Source organism: Cyanistes caeruleus, chromosome 3, assembly GCF_971803275.1.
Source record: "Cyanistes caeruleus chromosome 3, bCyaCae1.hap1.1, whole genome shotgun sequence".
Classification (NCBI taxonomy): domain Eukaryota; kingdom Metazoa; phylum Chordata; class Aves; order Passeriformes; family Paridae; genus Cyanistes; species Cyanistes caeruleus.
Window position 1 is genome coordinate 111,956,784 of NC_141703.1, and position 20,591 is coordinate 111,977,374.

Consider the following 20,591-nt stretch of genomic DNA (forward strand, 5'->3'; position numbering starts at 1 on the left):
CTTTTACCCAGCCCAAAAAGCTCTGCCAGCCTCTTCCTCCAAGCTTGTGAGGGATCCATCCTCTGATACCCTCCCCTCGCCTTGCGTAAGGGGCTGGAGAAAGCAGGGAGGGGAGGACTCCGAGTTCTGCTGCACACACACACCTCCTCCCTGGCCACAGCAGCTGCCTGCCCATGAATACGGCATGAAGCAGCTGTTCCCAAAGGATGAGGATGACAAACTGCACCTCTGAGTCATCCCTACAAAGGGAAGCCGTGGATGTGACCGTGGTTTCTATGTCACATCACTGACAACTGCTTTATTTCATGTCCCTCTACCAAGCACACTGCAGAGAAGAGCTCAATCCACTGGACAGAGGGCTTTTCAAGCTCAAAAAAAAAACCCCCCAAGACCACTGAGTTCAGAACAAGGTGAAGTATTTTTGGCTTTCAAGTTCACAGAATCACAGAATTGTCAGGGTTGGAAGGAACCACTGGAGATCTTCCAGTCCAACCTCCCCCCAAGTCATTTCCATAATTTCTGAGAAATTGTTAGGTACATACCCAGAGTCCTTGGAAATTCAGTGACACAAATTAAAAACAGGGAAACATTATTATAATGCTGGCCAGACAAAATTCAGGGAGGCAATTCATGCTTTCCTCTGAGAGGAAGGCTCTTGAGAAAACAACAAACCTTTTCTAGTTCAGCTTCATTTAGACAGGGCTCCCTGAAACACAGGAGATGTGTCACTGTTTACTGTACCTCACATCAGCTTTCAATCTCTCAGTGTAATGCAGTCGTTATGACAATTCTAATATTATTATTTGCAAGCCAATTCCATGTGAAACTGTGACAGAGACCTACCCAAACATGGACTTGAAGCAGTCACCACATTTCTTCCCCAGAAACACGAATATCTTTAGCAGTTGAGCACAGACTAAACTTGCATAGAGATTTACATCCTCCTTTAAAGACACCATTGACTCATACTCCAGTCTGAACTAAAATCAGTATTCCTTCTTTTCTCAGGAGAGCCTCTTACTAACTTTTTTTTTTTAGAATACTAATTGGAACATTTAGGTTTCAGTGAAATAAGTGTATTTTATTTATTATGGTGATTTTTTTTCCCTCTCTACTCTCTTTCCTCTCATTCTCTTTCTTATTCTGACCCTCTTATAAAAATGCTTTTAGCTTTCTTCCACCATCTGCTGTGGTTGGTGTGGGCAGAGAAAAGGCAGAGAAGCTGATTCCCCTTTTACTGTTCATTTCACTGCCAGGTCATCCCCTCAGACAGTGTGAGGAACAAGACTGGCACTGCTTACGAAATGCCACACACATATAAAAATTTCACGTCTTCCTCATTCCGTCCTCTGCGTTTACAGATATTTGTTGTGAGCTCGAGGTGAAGCCTCTGGACACTCAAAGTCAAAAAATTCAGAGACATTATACACTGCATGAAAGTAGCAGCTGAGGGAGTTTATTAATAAATAAATAAGTAAATAAATAAATAAGTAAATAAATAATGAAGATGAGGGTTCATTAGCTGTGGTTACCTGAGATTTCTAACCAGCTACTTCTTCAGCTGAAATGTCCTGGTTCCCCACCCAGCCTCCTCCTCCTCCCCAGGAAAACTCCATTCTTGCAGCTGCAACAGTGATCTCATGCTCGTGGTTAATACACCTTGACTCCACTTCAAGTCACAGTCCCTCAGCCCTGTTTCAGTTTTCCATTTTATCCTTTTGGGAGCAAAACCTGAAAATTCCTAGAACAGATTTGAAGAGTGGCTTCTTAAAATAAACTGCTCAGAGCTGTCATCTCAGTATTAGGATCACATTACCAAAATCAGAAAAAAAAAAAAAAATACTGTTAGACCTTCAGAAAGTTCAAGTTGTTCTGCCATCTAAAGAGGCACATTACAGCAGCTGGAGATGCTCCTGTTAAATCTGAATTGTATGTTATTGAATAATTTGCTTGTATTTATTTTTTATAATACTAAGGACTACATTCTGCCATTCATTAGAAAAACAAAAGAGGAATTTTTGCTTACTGGATTCTACACCATCCTAATATTAATATAGCAATAAAAAAGTGCTACAGAAGACATTTATAAATAAACAATTCTATATGTGCATACCTAAATCTCAGAATTACCTCTAACAGAGATAAAGGGGCTGGTCAGATTAGGTCAAATTCTGCATAAGTGACCTCTGTATAGGGTTGCAAAACATCAAAGAACATGTTTAATATTTGACTTTAATATGTCTGCCACACTTTAGGTCTTTTCTTAGCTCAGCTGGGTAACAGATGACCATTTCAATATATTTTACTGCTTTACTATAATCAACTCAGAGATTTTTTTTTATTTTTTTATTTTTTCTAGGAGAAAGAAAGAGAATTTTTTTCTTTTTAAACCAACAGGTTTTTGTCCGATCATCATTATGGGGGGAGACAGGGGAATGGGACACACCAAAAAAAGCTGCATTTCTAGATGAGAGCACACTGCTGGTGGAAGGCTTTTGGTCCCTTGTTCTTTTAAAGGTAAGAGCTGGGCAAGTAATTTATTCTATTATTCTCCTTACCTTAAAAATGTCTACCACATCAAAAAAAGGTATTTTTAACATAGAACTAATTATTGTGACAAATGATTCCCCTCCTCCAAATTGGAGGACAGATGAATTCTCCCTATGATTTTGAACTCCTGATGACAACCTTATTCCTACTGACCACTACTGTTTAGGATGAGCAGTGGGAATTACTAATTTCATGAGGTTTCATGCTATTTCACATGCTCAATTTACTAAAATTTAAGTATTTGAACAAAAGCAGTGTCACTTAAGTGAGTTACCCTGCTAAAAGCATCTGAAGTCAAGTGCTGCTCTAAACACAGCCTCTAAAAATACATGGTAATTTACTTGAAAATTTTGAAGCTATCATTCTATAAAATTTTGGTATGTTTTAGGGTACAAAGAGTGGTCTGGATACGGCGATGGATAAACTGTGTTATTGTTAAAGCCCCCCACCCTTTTCTGATAATTAATCATCATTGTTAATAAAAAGTATTATAACAACACAACTAGAAAAAGGTCCCTGTACGTCAGTTAAGTTATGATTCAAGAAAGCACACAGCTTGGAAAGTAAAGTGCATTACTTCAAGCATATTGTTGAAGAGAACTGTCCTGTATCACTTCTGCAGCTATTCAGGCCTGGCACAGCATCAACTTTTACCATATGGCTTTTTCTTCCCTTGCTGAAAGTGAATCTTCCTGTCAAAGAGCAGCTGTTCTAAATTATCACATCAAATTTTAACCTTACAGTAGACAACCACTGAACCCACGGAGCCGTGACGGTGGAATGGTTCACCTCCTTGACCTGCGAAGGATCCGTCCTTGTTTGGGTCTATCCCTGCCTCAGAACAACACCTATGCTAATTGCCGGGGTATCTGATGCAGGTGCTTAAAGCTGAAGCTACAAACAAATCCTAGGCAGGGAAATTTGTATTTTCTCTCCCTGAAGAGGCTGTGTGAAGTCCAAGTTATTATTTTCCCGGCGTGCCGTAAAGAGCAGCGCTGCGATTTCAACCGCGAGGAGGAAGAGAGGCTAGGAATGAACCGAACGTTCCTCAGTTTGTCATCCAAGAAACAGCAAACGCCGACACTTCTCCCGCAGCCTGAGTGCTTCAATAAAGTCTGCTATCAATTGCTGCTTATTTAGATGTCTGCCAACAGCATGTTTTGACAACATCTTGCGCTTCACGCTGAGCAGCAGCAGACTCAGGGAAGATTCTCCTCGTCTTGTACTCGTCTTTCAAGATGCTCCTTACTCTGAGAGCATTTTCAGACTTGTGTGCTATCAAAACTCACAGCTCTTGCTGCAATTGCTGTCTATTTAAAGCCTAGTGCTAGCTGCCAGTGCTAATGCAAACCCCTGCTAGCCTTTGTAAGTCCCACTCTGGAACTAATAAGGGGCTGTCAAGTGGCTCTGTAAACTCTGCCAGTGGCCGAGAAACCAATGGGAAAAGTTCCCTGAATTCCCACTGACAACACAATCTTCCTGCAACTCCAGGATGGAAAACTCACCCGAGGCACGGCGAGCGAAACGTGCTGAGGATGATACTCATTATTTAGCCTTAAATCTTTTGAAAGCCCCCAAAGAAGGCAACCCATCACAGTGAAAAGGTTAAGGAAATGCCAGCGAGATCCCTCAGGATTCTCAGTGACAGGCATCCAGAGGTTCCTGCAGGAAAATCCTGCACACAAATTCAGTGGTAGTGCTCTTGAACATGTGTCAGAGAATTAAGGCAAATATTTCTGTGTTCAGAAGAGCAAGTAAATGTTTCACAAACTTGTTAGAGTCTGGGTTCCAGGCAGTGGGGTGTGGTATGTTTGAGGAGGTTTTCTGTCAGGGCTTGGAGTGGAGTGGTCATTTTGTTGCTTGAAAAGCAGGTAAGGAAGACAAGGAAAAAATTGTCAACACACCCATAAAGTGGCAGAACAAACAATTATAAAGTGGTAGCATATCTGGATTAAACAAACATACAACTATATTAAGTTGCATTTTGTGAGTCATTAACACTTTTGCAAATATTCCCATTATTTCTCAGTGAACTTATCCATTTCCCACCTGGTTTTAAATACAAAAATTCAATTTTAAATTATCTAGTCCTGCCTATATTGACACTGTGGTACTGAACAACTTGGAGAGATGTATTGCTAAGTTTTCTAAGAACACTTAACAGTATGTTACATTCAAGCTCCTAATCACTAAATGTTAAAAACTTTATAGTAATATTTATAATCATGTTTTAAAATACTTCTATCACAATTTCCAAGAAATTTAGTAAAGGCTTTTTCAAGAAATTAAAAAGGGCTGAAAGAACACTTTTCTTACATGTATGAAAGAATGTGCATAATATTGTATTAAAAAATTCAACCCTTTTCCAATTAATTTTAGAATTTTTTTTTTTATTTTTTTTTTGTTCAGGATGTGTGACAAATGTGGTCAAAAACCCACAACATTGTGCCCAATAAATTTTGCCTTAAACACTTGCATTTTTACATCTACTGCTCGTAAGGAACAAATTGGAGAATATTTTCCAAATTTGTAAATTTTTTGTCAGAAAATGTTACATAAAAAGTTGGCTGGGATCTTTAGGAAGTACTGAATGCAACATAATTCTTCTCCTATAAAAATCATCTGGACATCTTTGACGTAACTTCTGTAAGAGGTAAATAAATTCTAAGCAGGAAGGTAAATCCTTCACTGTTGTGCTCTGTTTATGTACTTATAGAATTATAAAGTGGATAAAAACAATGAATATTTTACAAATAAAGTGATTCATAATTTATAGCTGCTGTCATTTTAGTTTACCAGCTTCAAAGATTGAGTCCTTTTAAAAAGCATCTCTCCCGCTTTTTAAAACCAAAACAATACAAATCAAAGGAATAAAAAACACACCTCAGACCTCTGCTTTGAAAAATTTGAATCCCCAGCTTTTTCAGCTTTCATGTAAAAGGAAACTTTTCTGATTGCTCCATTATTATATTGTATGGTCTCTGTATGATCAGTGCCTATATTTTATTAAATATAATTACTCCTGTGCAGAGTCTGAGAGTTAAGGCCATGGGTTTTTGCAGTGTAACACATCCAAGACAATTAATTCCAAGGGAAACTTTGCAGTTGCAAAAAGCATTTGTGTCTTCTTCCTGTTTTCACTTGCACAAAATTGAGTAGTTCCTCGCAGTATCTTTTTCTCTTTACATGTAAAGTCATAGGATTTTTTCCCACTGATCTAGAAAAGTAAAAGTTAGATTTACTTACGCAGAGACAAAATGGTTATTTAAAGCATAGAAATAAAAAAGAAGTCTGGAGAAATGCTTTACTTCCTCAGTATTAATGATATTTTACATATTTTTACTTCAAGTGCAGCAGTCATTCCACTCAAAGAATTAAGCACTGTATGTGATGGTTCAGATTTAGCAGTCACAGATGGCATTCCTTTCATATCTCCAGAAACTCAGAGAGAAATATGATTTAGGAGATGCTCACTGCACAACTTAAAGTACTGAAAAATTTAGTGTTAGGGGAAATTTTGTGAAGTCATTTTTGCAATAACCAGGCACAGTGGGTGAACTTATCCTCTCCCTCCTTTACCCCTCACTCCCTTTTCTCCCATTCAATCCATCTGATTAATAGCTAAAAGTTAAACACATAAGGAAGAACTGTTGATTTACATTCTTTTTCCTTCTGGCTTTGTTATAAAAAATGTATCAGTCATTCATGATTAAAACTTATAACTTTATTACATAGAATTACATAGGAAATTTACAGTTCAGACTTACTCAATTGCAGCAACTAAAATTTAGAACTACACCTTGAAACAACACCATGCAGAAAATATTCTGTGCTTTTTGGGTCGTTCTGTTCAGGCCCACCCATTTAAATTTTTCATTTGATAACCAGAGCCAGAAAATTTGATTTTGGTCTAGAGGGTCACACCTGTTGGAAGCCTCCAAAAAAGCATTCAAAGCTCACTCACAGTCCCACATGGATAAACAACTGCCCACTGCATGCTTGCTAATTAAGCATATTGTAATGAAAAATAACCTTCTCCATGCCCAACTGGTCTTTCTGAAGAGCATGAAATAACCAACAGAATAGACATATTCAGGATGGAAAAGGTTTATTAGTCCAAACCTGTCAGTGCAGGATTTCTTTTATCATCTGATTGCTGCAATCTTTTAAAAAACAACTCCTGAAATGAGGCTTCCATTATTTCCCTGAGGAGCCTTCTAGATCGTTACAGAATTACAGATAGATTTCTGCCATTTATCCTACATTTTGCCATTTATTTTGGTATCAATACCACAACTAACCAACCTTCAGATAATGAGATCCATTTCTTCTTAGTGTTCAAAATAAAACTGAGTCAAACTTTTCCACGTACAGATCCCTCACTGGGTAGGTGATGTGAATGCTCCTTTTTTAAACTCAATCTCTGGGCTGTTCCAACCTCTAAGCCACTGTCTGATCTCCTCCTGCACTGTCTGATCTCCTCCTGCACTTGAAATTTAATAGTGCACACAAGACTCATTGCCTTTTTCATAAAAATCACATTGTTTACTTTGAATACATATAGAGGCAGACAAAAAGGATGAGGTATAGAGCAATTAGTCTGTCCTTTAAAAGAAGGCACTAGTAGAGAGGAAAACTTCAGAAAAGAGGTATTAGAGATGAGATATTAGACATGAAAGAGATCTTGAAATTTGTTAGTATGGAATTTGAAAAGGGAGCAGTTGTTTCCTCACTATACAGGGACATGGAAAACCTTATCCCAGTGACTCTAAAAGAGAAGGGTTAAACACAGCAAGAACTTATGTTTTTCACACAAGGCAAGGCATAGCATTCATTGCCATAAAAATTAAGAGACTAAAAATATGAGTCAAAATATAGACAAGTTACCAAGAGACTGGTCACTGATTCCTACCAAATATAGTCTTTCTTACAAAATGTGTGTTAAATCTTAAAAAGCAGTAGATTGGCAGAAGCTTTACCCATGAAAGCAGCAGTTTTATATAGTTTCTTATACTTTCCCTTAGTTTCCTTAGGAGGAGGCCATTAGTCACTGTCAGAGAAAGAATATTAAGACAGATCTGACCTGATCTACTCTGTTTGATGGGGAACAAATTGAAAAGATGATTTTTTCCTTGTTGACTGAGGAGCAGGATGGAGATTACTAGAAAGCATTATGCTTAGTGGGTAGTTCCAGCCAGTACGGGATTTTTTCCTCTAATTAAAACACAATAATTTCAAGTAAGAAAGAAGATGCCATGAAAATATAGTTTGGTCAAAGTGGCAAGAAAATGTAATTTATAAAAGACATTGTGAGGAAGATGTTCAGTTCAACCACAAAATATTATAGTAAGACTAAATAGGATCACAAAATATTATAGTAAGACTAAATTAATCAACATTAATTTTGTGATGCTAAAAAAGCTGTAACAGAAAACAGACTACAGTGTATGATATACACCATTTTAATTAACTAACTTATGTATTATGTAAGGGGGAAAACAGGTATGAAAGGGTTTCTCCCCAATACAAATAACTTCAGACAAACATAATCCTTCCAAAACACTGAGCAGGTGCACAAGCCTTTGCTAGAGGAGGTATTAAATCTTAAACTGTGTAACCTAAAGCATTGACAAATACCAGAATTCCTCAAAGTGAGGTCTAAAATTCACTTCTAAGAAATCATTTCTCCACACACTCCCAAAAAAGAAGACAAGGATGGTCACAGTGAAGTTCTTCCACTGACTGACAGGTAGGGATGTTGCTGCTGTACATGTGAAAATCAGGACACAGAACAGAACAATATTCCACCCAGCAAGAACTCGTCAGCTGAGCTGGCTTTTCACAGCTTGCATACAAATCTGTTCTAAAAACATGCACCAGTAACAAACAATGGTCTGAGTTTATGTTGACTTTCCCTGGTTGTGCAGAGAAAAGAAAGCAGTCAAGGAAATTGGTGAAATTTGTGTTATTTGGGAGGCCATGACTGTGCCCAATTTTCCATGACAAAGAAGAGCTGTTCTGAATGAAATTTAAATAGGCTGATCTTAAATCATTAAGGTCCTTCATTTTAATCCTCAGTAATAATCTCGTGCTAATGCAAAATTATATTGTTTATAAAAACAGCATTATGGAAACAAACAAAATCAGAAACAGTCTGAACACAGGATCAAGTAGTGATGGACATTAAGCTCTTAAATGCTTTCAACTACTGAGAAGACAATAGCCTCTGCTACTAATTACTTCTTCAGACTTCAACTGAAAGTTCCTTTTCCTAAATTATGTGTTTATTCTAGCCCATGCTTGTAACACCATTTTGGGGTTACATTGCAACAGTCCTGATTCTGCTGTCTTTTTGTTGACAAAAGAAAAACAAAAACCCAAAACAAACAAACAAACAAAAATCCTAAGAGATTTTAACTCCCTAAAAGATGGTGCAAAAGAAGGAGAGGACAGAAGAAAAGGAAAGATGCAGGAGCAGCTTTGAGCCTGAGACCAAAGCTGAACTGGTTTTCTAAGTTTTCCAACTCCTGCTGTGCCACCAATGCTGTCAAACATGAGGTTCTGAGTTCCTGATTTTAAAAAGCCACTTCAGTCACAGCACACTGAAACAATCTGATCAATATGCCTTCCAATAAAACTTAGCAGAACATCCTGTGTTAAATCAGAATAAACCAGAAGGACCTGTTGCTATTGTTAATGGCTCCATAGTATATAAGCCCCTTGATCAACAGCGAGTGAGGAAGATAAAAAATCAAATCATAAAAATATATTCATTCTATGGTCTGATTTTCTCTGCAGAACTCAGTAGGAGCTGCCTTGCCTGCCCCAAGCATTTGAGAACTTGATTTTAATAAAAGTTTAGCCTCATTTATTTAGCTTTACTTTTGCTCAGTTGTAGTCTGTTGCTTTCTGAAGCATTTTTCTCCCTGAGCTCACGTGTAACTGAAACTCTAAACCAACAGCTTTCAACCATTTGTAGGAACACAGGCTCTGTAGCAAGCAAGAATATACACAGTGGATAAAAGATTCACTCATCTCTTAGCATTTCTAAATGCTGTAGGAGCCCCTGGATAAAGCATTTCTGAACAATAGAACATCCTCCTCTGAATTCAGTTCTTAACAGAAGAGTTGAGGTTTTTTATAAATAACAGTATCTAACCCAGAAAAGCATCCTCGGATCTGGCTACTCAATTTATTCAAGGGCAAAAAATTATTTAAAATCTACTTAAAAGAAAAATCAAAGCAAGAACACTCTTACCCCTTTCCCCAGATGTTTCCCTGTCATTTTCTGAGAAAAAGTCATGACTATGGTTTGCTGGGTTCTCAGTAACTCCCCAGGACTTACTTGTCTGACATAAGTAGAACTGATTAAAAAGATATAGGCAGTGTCCCAACCTGGTTCAGAATATTTTAAATTTCAGTTTTACACATGCACAAACCCTACACTAAATATCTCAGCTATTCTGCTTCCAGCCATGGGATTTACAGACATTACTGTTTAATTTTTACTTATATATTTAATGGAAGACCCTTCGCCACAGCCAGCACCCTTCAAGGCACTCTGTGAAAAGACTGTATCAGCACAAAACTTCAAAACGTAATTTTATAAAAAGCATAAAAATGTTAGCTGCTATCATCTTGGTTGATATTAAAATTAGTAAATACAACATTAATTTTTCTAAGATTTAAAAGACCATTTCTGTAAAAAAATCCGAATCCCCAGTATACTCTTGTTCTTGGGAGCATTCACATAACCACAGTTTGCAGAAATCAAAAGTTTGGAGAAAATGGAGTTAAAATACACAAGTATATATGAATAAACTCCAACTACTCATCTTCCAAATGTATCTGCACTTAGTAATTATGCTACAGGAGCAATACCACATGTTTTTTACCAACCAATCCAAATTAATCAACACAGCTCAGTGGCAAAAGTCTTCTATCGAGACACAGTTTAAAAGACAAAAAGATACTGGGAAAAAAAAATCACTTTTTTGACACAAACATTTATGAATTGTAAACTGGAAAAAGGTCCAAGAGTGGTGAGAGAGGATAGATTTGCTACACAACGTGTTACTAAAAATCAACTGTTGATTCTTACCAAGTATTTTTAGCAAATGACGATATTCACACAGCTTAAACAAACCCCATCTCCAAGGCAATTTTACCACCTAGCTGATTCCTCTCCAGAACCCGGAGAAAAGGAGCACAACCCAACACAGGGAGCGGGGCCGCGCGGGGAAGCCCCTGCTCGGAGCAGAGCCATGGGCACGGAGGGCATCGTTACCTTGGCACGCAAAGCCTCTCTCCTCGTAGCCAGCGTTGCACAAGCACTTGCCGATGGGCACCAGCCACTCCCCCTCCGTGCTGCAGTACATCTTGGGGGGCTCCTCCTCCTTGGAGTGGTTGACACAGGAGCCCCGCACCTCCACCAGCGACTGGGAGTCCATGGGCACCGTGTCCGGGAACATGGCCAGGTTCTTGACGGTGAAAGGGCACTTCTTGAAGTACACCCGCACCGACACTAAGGCAACGCAGGCGCCCACGTCTTGGAAAGCCAGGTAAAAGCCTTTCCTGCTGATGGGCCCCACCTCACGGATCTCTGTGTTCAGCTTGAGGATTCGGTCGCCGAGGTCCATCTGGGTGAAGCTCTCGTCGGCCGCGATGGTGTCGATCTTTGTAAACTGGTGCTCCTTGAACTTGACCGAGTGGTCGTCATCCGACTCCATGTAATACAGGTTGAAGGTCTCCTTGCAGGTGCCCAGGACCAGGGGGATGCTGTTGCAGTCCCTCAGGGTGAACTTGAGCTCCACGTAGATCTTCTGAGCCGAGTTGCGCGGGATCCAGTTTGTCCGCAGCCAATTGTTCTGGCTGTGATCCATGACATTGCACACCTGGTAAGTTCTGATTGGAGTGTAGTGCTCGTCAACACCACTGATCTCTTCCCACTGGATTAAAAAATGAGAAACAAGAAAAGAAAATGTTTTAGGATTAATTATTATACCAACAAAAATAACATTTAGACCAAAAGCTGTGAAAAAGCAAAAATAACTTTGCTTGGACATCACTATAAAATAAACAATAAGGTCTGGTTGAACCTCCTCTCACTCTTATTAAAAGACAGAAACATCTTAAATGATCACAGAATTCACAATTAGTAAGTCCATTTTTACCAAGTTACTTCAAGGTGGATGAAAGAGATGCTACAGCTGTTTCACATTACTAAAAACATGATTTCCTAAAGAATAAGCAGTGCTGTCCCTTCACCCACAATTCTTTATGTCTTCAAGTCTTCACAAGAACTACACTCACCTCAAATGGAAGAGATCCTCAAGGGCAACACACATTTGCACTGTTAGAACCATTTTTATTTCTAATATTAAACAAAAGCCAACACCTCCAACTGAAATTCCATACAGTCACAATAAAATGTTACAGTTTCACATTTAGTCAAAACATTACAATGGATTTTCCTTGGGATATATGTAGTCCAGACAAACAGTAACTCCAGAAACTGGGATAAACTGGACTAAGAATTGCTACCAATTTACCGTATCTTGATAAATTGGTTCTTCTGTGGACTACATAGGCTGTGACACTGGAATAATTTTTGAAGAACACAGAGTCATGATTTGTTTTTACAGCAGTCGTCAGCTGATAAATTCTCTTAACCCAAAATATGAAGGAAGGGGCTTCCTACTTTTGAATTAGTCACATACCAGTCCTACCTGGCTTCCAAAGTCACACTTACCAAAGAGAAATACTTACCAAACACAGAAAAAAATTTAAAAAAACAACAAAAACCAACAAAAGCCACAAAAAACCCCAAACAAAACAAACAAAAAAACCCACAAAAAACCCCCCACAACAAAACCTGGACAATCAAGTCACACCCATTTCCTATCTAACATGTCAGTCAAATAATTGTTTTACATAAGCCCCTTTTGTTACAGGACTTTAGCATAGTGCAGACAGTAGGAGAGGAAAGAACTCTTCCCAGTACAAAGACAAAAATCGTGATGCAGTGCTTACAGTTTCCTGGGTTTACAATGCATGTATATCACACACATATACAAAGTTGAAAAAAAACATGGCCATATCACAGTAGCATCTGAGAGCTCTCAATCCACTAATGTAAGGAAGTTTTGATCTGACTAAGAGTTGGTCTGCACAATGAAATTGTCCACACACCACTGAAGATATGATTTTAGATCACTTTTTAAACCAGCAGATAAAAGCAGTATAAATATTCTCCTTTAATTGAAACCAAGTTTACTGCAGTTCACTTTACAGACCTGACAATACACAAGTTTTATCTCCTCCTGCCTAGTTCAACAGAGTTTAAAAGACAATCTTGGATGTGCCTACAGCAGCTGATGTGCTGCAGCATGCCATGACAGAATCCATTTCCATAAAGAGCCGGCAGTGCAGGGACTTTGTGAGTCAAAATTACCGCATGAGCTCATGGCCACTCGAGCGCTTGGCACCAGCCACACGAGGATGAGCTGCTGCTGCCTGCAGAAGAGGCAGCTGGACCCTGGCTCCCAGCCTCTGCCAGCTTCCCAAAACTGAGTGAAGGACTCTCCTCTGACAGATGTCCTCGCACAAGCCCAGGCCCTGAGCCAGCCATCTCACCCTGCCTCAAAGGGCCATAATTGCCGCCAGTGAAGCTGGATGCACTGATTTGTCTGCAGCTCTTACCTGGACAAATAAATACTGAGTAACAACACCTGGATGAAACTAGACAGGGTTATATAATGAAACCAAATTTTACAGACATTTTAAGCAGCTCACACTGACTCAGAAGTCACCTGGTGATTATCATTTCCATATAATTTCTAATCAGTTCTATTTTAAATGTCCAGTGGGTGATAGAGACAAAACCAGGAACTGGCAAAGTTTCAAACATCTCCATAGCAAAATATTAGTTTTTCTGAACAAGTATCATGGTATTTTTTTTTGGCCATAAGTTTCTTATCCAACATGCTTACAGAGACTTTTGAATGTAGATATGGGACTTACATAACAAATGCAGCATCACTACTATGTTTATACATATGCTACTATGTTTATACATCCGGAAGTTTCAATTAATAACTACATGTAATTATAATTTCAGTAATTTTCAATGAAGATCAAATTGCCTGGATGTCTATGTTAGCCAGTACAACATGAACAACTTAAATTTACAACATGAACAATAAAATTTTAATCAATTGTTGCCTCTTATCAAATATTTCTAGCAAATTACACTATTCACACAGCTGAAACAAACCCCATTTCAACTTATAGGAACAACAAAATTTTAAATCTATCATTTAATGCTGAAGCATTGCTGAAGGGAAATGCCACGCTCACACTGGGTGCTAATTTGACTAAAATACCTCAACAGTTATAAAACTGTGGAGATTGCAGCTATTTCATTAGAAAACGATGAAGTAAGTCACAAAAACTACAGGAAGAGCGTTCAAATCATAACATGTACCAGATTCAAGCACATTTGGGAATTCAGCAATTATTAGGATCAAAGTAAAAAGCAAGCAGTACATTTGCATTGCTCATACATTGCAACTCTTCCCAGTAAGCCTTTGTATTGCCATTTCTAAGGGATCTTAGTGGTAAACAGACAATCAAAAACACCTTTTTCTATTAAGTAAGATTTCCCAAAAACCTGTATTTCTACTTGTTTTAATTTTTTTTTTGGTACTTGCAATTCACGTGTTCAGCTTGCTCCATAAAGCTACAATGGTTACAAAATTTCATTTTAAAAAAATTTAAAATAATAAATAGAGAGAAATTCTTACTTCAGTGATGGAAATATGTAGGGAAAATAATAAAACAGATGGATGGGGGGAGAAAATAGGACAAAAGACTTGTGGGTCGAGATAAGGAGAGGGAGAGATCACTCACCTGTTACTGCCACGGACAAAACAGACCCAACCCGGGGACACTGGCCTAATTAATTATTAATCAAACGAGATTAAGGTAGTGACAATTAAAAACTAAATCTTGAGTAGCTCTGGTCCATGGAGTGTTACACTGCAGAGGCGTCCCAGCTGGAATTTCTCTCTTTCAAGACTTACAAAAACTTTCAAGACTTCACAGTCTTTCAAGACTGTACAAAACCTATGTATATTTATCAGTCTTGGCTATTGTTAGAGAGGAAATTAATAGGCAAGTCCTAAATTCTGGAATGATGAAATGACAGGACTATCCTCCTCCAAGTCCAATAGGAAGGATAAACTCAAAAATTTTTAGGAAGATGTTGATAAAAAAATGTCAGGGAGTCTGTGACAGAATGATGTGGGACACAATTTCAGAATTCATATTATTACACAGTATTTATGTCATATTCTCCTGATGCCTTCAAGCACTTCCAATACTTTTGAAGCATGTCCAGACGTGCCACAGCACCACTCCCTTCCCAGCGTGTAATTTGGCTTTCAGAAAATGTTCTTTTGTTGACTTTTCACTTTTTAAAATCTTCTTTGGACACTGTTATTGACAAAAAACAAGAGATTGCTTTCAGTGGTGCAGGAAGACCTCCAGATCCCCAGTGAGAGGTTCTAACTCATGTCCCTGAGTGACAAAGTTGGGCCAAAAAGGATTTTCTTCTCCAAAATCTGGCACTGCGCTGGACTTATGGCTTTGGTTTATTTCTTGCAATTTCTTTACAAAAGAAAATGTACAGAAGGAAATGTAGGACGTTTCAGGATGTTATGAGCAGACTCAATGAAAAGCTCCCTCTCAATGTGGGAATCTAGGACATGAGTGATCTCAATTCTTTCATCCTGCCTGTGACATCACTTTTTGTTTCTTTTTATTCATCATAATGAAAAAAAACCCAACCTAAATTACAGTAAGAAACAGAGGGACACTTTGTGATTTGCAATACAACATATATGTAACTGTGTGATTGCAAAAAAATCCCCATTTTTTTCTATCAGCAGCACATTGCTATAAAACTATTAAACTACAAAGTGTAAAACTCCAACTTGAGATAAGCATTAAAATAATAAAAGTCTAAAGAAAAAGAACCTCCCCAAATACTGTTTAGAAGCTTAACAAAATAGTAGCAGGATGCAAGAGCTCTGAAAGGTTGCTATTAACAAAAACCCTGTAATGACTGTATTATAGGAGAATGCATTCCAGAGCAGCTCAGCAGTATGAAAACTTTCCTCATAACACCACCAAAGATACTGATTCAAGGCCCATAAATACCAACCAGTTGAGATCAGAGGACAGAAAATTATCTGATCTGAGATTTTAAGGAACTTTAAAAGTTCCATGGAATTTTTTTTCCTACATTTGACATTCAAAAATGAATGAAATTACCTCATGCCACTGGGTAGTAAGTAAGTAAACAAACACTCTGGCCAGAGTTTTTTGTTTTTTTCTAAATTGTAAATGAAAGAATAAATCACACTGCAAGAGTTTTCTGATTAAGTTATGCACACAGTGAAATTATCATTTCCGTCACACAAACCTTCATAAGACACAGACTTTGGTACACTCATAGCTTCAACCTAAAACTTGGGTTTCTTCATAGCTAAACAAAAAAGTTTCAGAATTACAATCAAGACAAAATACTAGTATCTTGTCATGTGAGATGAGAAACTCAGTAAGTGTATCCAGATACTAAACTTTCCCAACAAAAACTGAGGTCTAGCATTTTCACCATACAACTAGCCCCAAACTTATCCCAAATTAACCAAACCAGTCAGATGTGTGTTCCATGAAGTTATGCTTCTGAGCTTTTAAAGAACTGTGAAGTAAAATAAAATAAAGATTGTAATAAATAATTGTCCTACAGAAGCTAAGCACACATAATCAATAATGAAAAACTGGGAGTGCATACCTTATCATGGGAATACTCAACTAATACTTAAACAAATTGCAGAAAGATGAGGAAAGCCATCTTTTTCCCCCCATCTCTAACTGCCAGACAGATGAATACTTCATCATCAAATCTGTAAGGCCAGCTGACTCTCACCCTTCAGCAAGCCAAAGCCTCTTAATCACAGTGAGGTAAAAAGGGCACCACAAGGAGGAAGACATCTGACTTCCTAAGAGACATCTGAATCCAGCATTAAAACACCCCTTCAGAGTTTGGACAAGAAAAGAATTTACAGCTTCATTTTTAATTTTTTTATCTTTTTCCTAGGCTATATATCTCCTGGAGAAGCAGGTTTCAATCTTATTTATCTCACAGGTCAAGCAGATTTTCTGGGAAGCTCTCAACACAACAGTCCCCATGGCTGAAATCCGTACTGAATAATAATTTTTATAAAAGCACCTTTCTCCACAAGCATTGAATAAACTAGGTAAGATTCAGCCTCTGAGTGTAGATGGTTCAGAGATGGAAATTTACCCAAGATGGATCCCACACAAGGCTGTGGATGTGGAAATCTGATGAAAAAAAGTGTCTTCAAGTAATGATAATCAGAAGTTATTTCACACAATGTTAGACATGACACTTAGCTCATAACAATCAGCTCCTGTAAATATTTAATAATAACACAAATAAAAAGTATCAGGTTGTCCAGCACCACCCTTTGCTCCACCTAAAGCACCACCTAGCACCTAAAGCTGGCTGTAGCCACACATGCAGGGATGGCAAACTTTTATAAAGAAATTACCAGGACACAGTCAATCAAAACTGGGAAGAATCCACTTCTCCAAATTGTTTGTATTACCTAAACAGGAAGATATCCCTCACCCACATTTATGCCTCGGTTTTCTAAAAAATAGATTAGGAAAAAATTAACAGTGGAACAATATTTTTGTTACTATTTTAGTTATTTCTTGTACCCATAACAATGATGCCTTCATTTAAAAAAAAAAAAAAAAAAGAGCAAATGCTTTCAGAAGCATCATAAAAATGAAACCATTACTTAAATGGGAAAACAGCACCACAACAGAGAACATGAAAAACATCTGTGGCACAAGAACACTTAAAAATTCACATTTGAAAAGCCCCTGCAGTTTGTTGTTCTGTATTTGCCAGCAAAACACATCAACAAAAAAAGTATTTACATCAAAATGCATAGAACAGGTGCATAATATAGCATTTCCCTGCTAGCCAGTCTTTCAGAACAATGTATTTTTACACAATGGCATTTCCTAGAGAAATCCCAAACCACACCACGTTCTCCTATTGTCATTAACACAACACTCAATGTACAGTGAAATTCAGTAGTGTTGTGCTGAATGTAACTGTAAAAAGCACCAGCTGGCTGTATTAGAAATGGCATCCTTCCAGGTCTCAAATGTCTTATTTATATACAATGGAATCCTTCCAGCTGTTTAATATTTAGGGCTAATAAATATAATTGGCAGTACTACTGCACAAGGGCAAGGAACACAAATACATATAAAACTACTTCCCAACAGAAAATCTCGTTTGTTCTTAGATGATTAAACCAAAGAGGGACACAGAGCTCTGAGCAAATTTTACATAGCAGACTTTTTTTGTTTCTTTAATCCAAACAATATTTGCTTGTTTTCTAAGAGCAAAACTGAACAGGAAAAAAAGCAAACTTAATATAAGCAAACATCCTTACTCCAGCTGCTCCTGGAGCAAAACGTGTCCTTCAACCAGTGCCTTGCACAGGCCATGAATAAAGATAAATTGGCAAGGTAGAAAGACAAGAAACAGCAATGTTGGATCCACAAAACAGTCACATCACACCAGCCAGTCCAGAGGTGAGGTTTATTCCCAATTCCGTGCAGGACAGTTTTACCCCTCAGGAGCAGATTAAGCCTGTGCTGAGCAGGGGGCAAGCACAAGGCAGCAGAGAATGGAAATGTAAGAGCTGCCCTGTGGAGATGCTGTAAAGTTTGTGTCCCTGTTTCCAGCTCTGCAGCAGATTTGATGACGGCAGAGCCACCCCAGCATTACCAAAGTGACCTGCAGCAGGCTCCTGCTGAATGGAGCAGCCTCCCTCCAGCTCCAGAGGATCACCAGTTCCAAGGAGCTGGGCTTTTTCACAGACTGAGGAAAAACTCACAACACCATAAAACCTTTAAGGTCTCAATACTGGATGTTATCCCGCACATAAAGGCAAGCACTGTAACTCTGCCCCTTCTGAAAGACCTTGATTCCACTGAAATCTTCAACTCCCTGGCACAACCCAGATGGGGAGCTAATCTAGAAATGGAAACCTTTAATTTGGACACACAGCTAATGCTTCGTAACGTCAGGTGAGGCAACAATTTAATCTGAAAACTCAAACAACTTCCATGAGAGCTGGAGCCCACAATCAATCCCATAGAAGGCTGCTCAGAGTAATTACCATAATTTAAAGGTATTTGGGTTGTTTTGGTTTTAACTTTGTTCATATGGCAATGCTCTCTTTTCATATCCTTTAGCTGGGCAGCTACACAGTCACATACAAACACTACTTCATGTTTCCATCTTTAGAATAATTTCTTAATAACAACTGGAAGTTGTTATTATGAACAGTAAGTCTACTGAAGAGGCTTCTTTTTCATTCATCAGCTCATGCTTTCATTAAAAATGCATTCTTCAGTAAAAGTGTTTAAATTACACCATGATATCATTCTAAGTTATCAATAAAATACGTTTTTCCTCCCGAGATTGCCTCTTTGTTCCTGTAGAAGGCAACACACCTTAAAGAAAACAGCATCCAAAATCCTGTCTCAGCCATCATACCTCCCTTTTAATGAGGACAAGCCAAAAATAGTTATGAATATACCTGAAAAGCATAATATTCATATTGTTTTCTCCAATCCCTTGCCTAGGAAGTACTGCAAAAAAAGGTAATAAATAAAAATAGAACACGTGCTACTTTTTAAATATAGCTATCATATAGAGTCTTAAAAATTAAACACATGCTAAAATCAGACAAGACTTATTATGCTTAAAAGGCTAAGTTAAAAATACCTCCAAAAAGGTGATTATTCTTCTGTCAACTGCTGAGTCAAAAGAGAAATGGTAATTATTATATTTTTACTGTAACTCCATGGAAATTAACTTCCTCACCATACAATTAGGAAAAGTTAGTTCTGTGCACATATTTCCAGTTATTCTAATTGAAAAATACGTTTAATACAGGAACTCATATTTCATTGACATTTCATATTTTCTAAAGATAAATTTGTTTCACTTGAACAAGAAGAAAGTAATTAGACTGGGAATTCTGGAGATAGTCCAGATATCTTTTAAACCTCTGGCTGAAACACTCTTGATTTCTCAAGGCTCTAAAACATTATTAAACAATTACTTCTCCTGTGTCAGGCTAGGGATGAAAGAAGAACTCATGCCTAATTTAATAGGAGATAAATAAACAGAAGTAACTCAACCAGGATTTTAACCAAAGGTTCTTGAGGAGCAATGGCATTAGCTGATTTTCACAGTTCTACAGTCTAGTAGTGAATTGAAGATATATTGTTTTCTAAAAATTCTGCTTGTTATTTGATAACTTGTACAGCACACTAGGAGGTACAAAAAAGTATGCCACAAAAACTATGTAGTTTTACCTGTAGAAACAAACAAACAAAATAAAAATTAAATAAATAAATAAATAAAAAAATTAAGAAATTAACCAACCATAAAAAACCTCGAAGAGTTAATCATACTTTTACAGCTTTCAGATTCATTCAATTCCAGTCTAGAGTAAACAGAAGCTCATAAGATAAAACAGCTGACAAACACACAAACAAACACTTAAAAAAATAAATAAATCTGGCCTCAGGTCATTGAAAGCCCAAGGAAGAGCCAAATGTCTCTTGGAATAGGATACATCCAATACTAAAAAGTATTATTAATAATAGTATTAGTAGTATTATTAATAGGATTATTAAAGGTCATATTTTGGTGAAGGCTCACAAAAAACCTGGGATTCAACTCTCATTAAACAGGTACAATTGTGTACTTGCTCTGTGGGAGTTTGAGAGACACCAACAAAAACAGAACCAAATTCTTCCATTAGGCCTTGCATGTAAATATGAGGCTTAAATTTTGTTTTCTAGCTTACTATGGTACAGTGGAGCACAAAGGGCTTCCAGAAACCCACTAA

The 20,591-nt window shown here is 37.7% G+C and overlaps 1 protein-coding gene across 5 annotated transcripts in view; it reads right to left on the reverse strand.

The window, feature by feature from the left end:
* Positions 1-20,591, reverse strand: part of EPHA3 (EPH receptor A3) — a 177,399-nt gene that overhangs the window by 112,401 nt on the left and 44,407 nt on the right. For all 5 annotated transcript variants that reach the window (XM_086883592.1, XM_086883593.1, XM_086883595.1 and 2 more), the window contains one exon: positions 10,838-11,498. In XM_086883592.1, the coding sequence (XP_086739718.1) occupies positions 10,838-11,498 (661 nt within the window). The remainder of the gene's footprint in view (positions 1-10,837; positions 11,499-20,591) is intronic.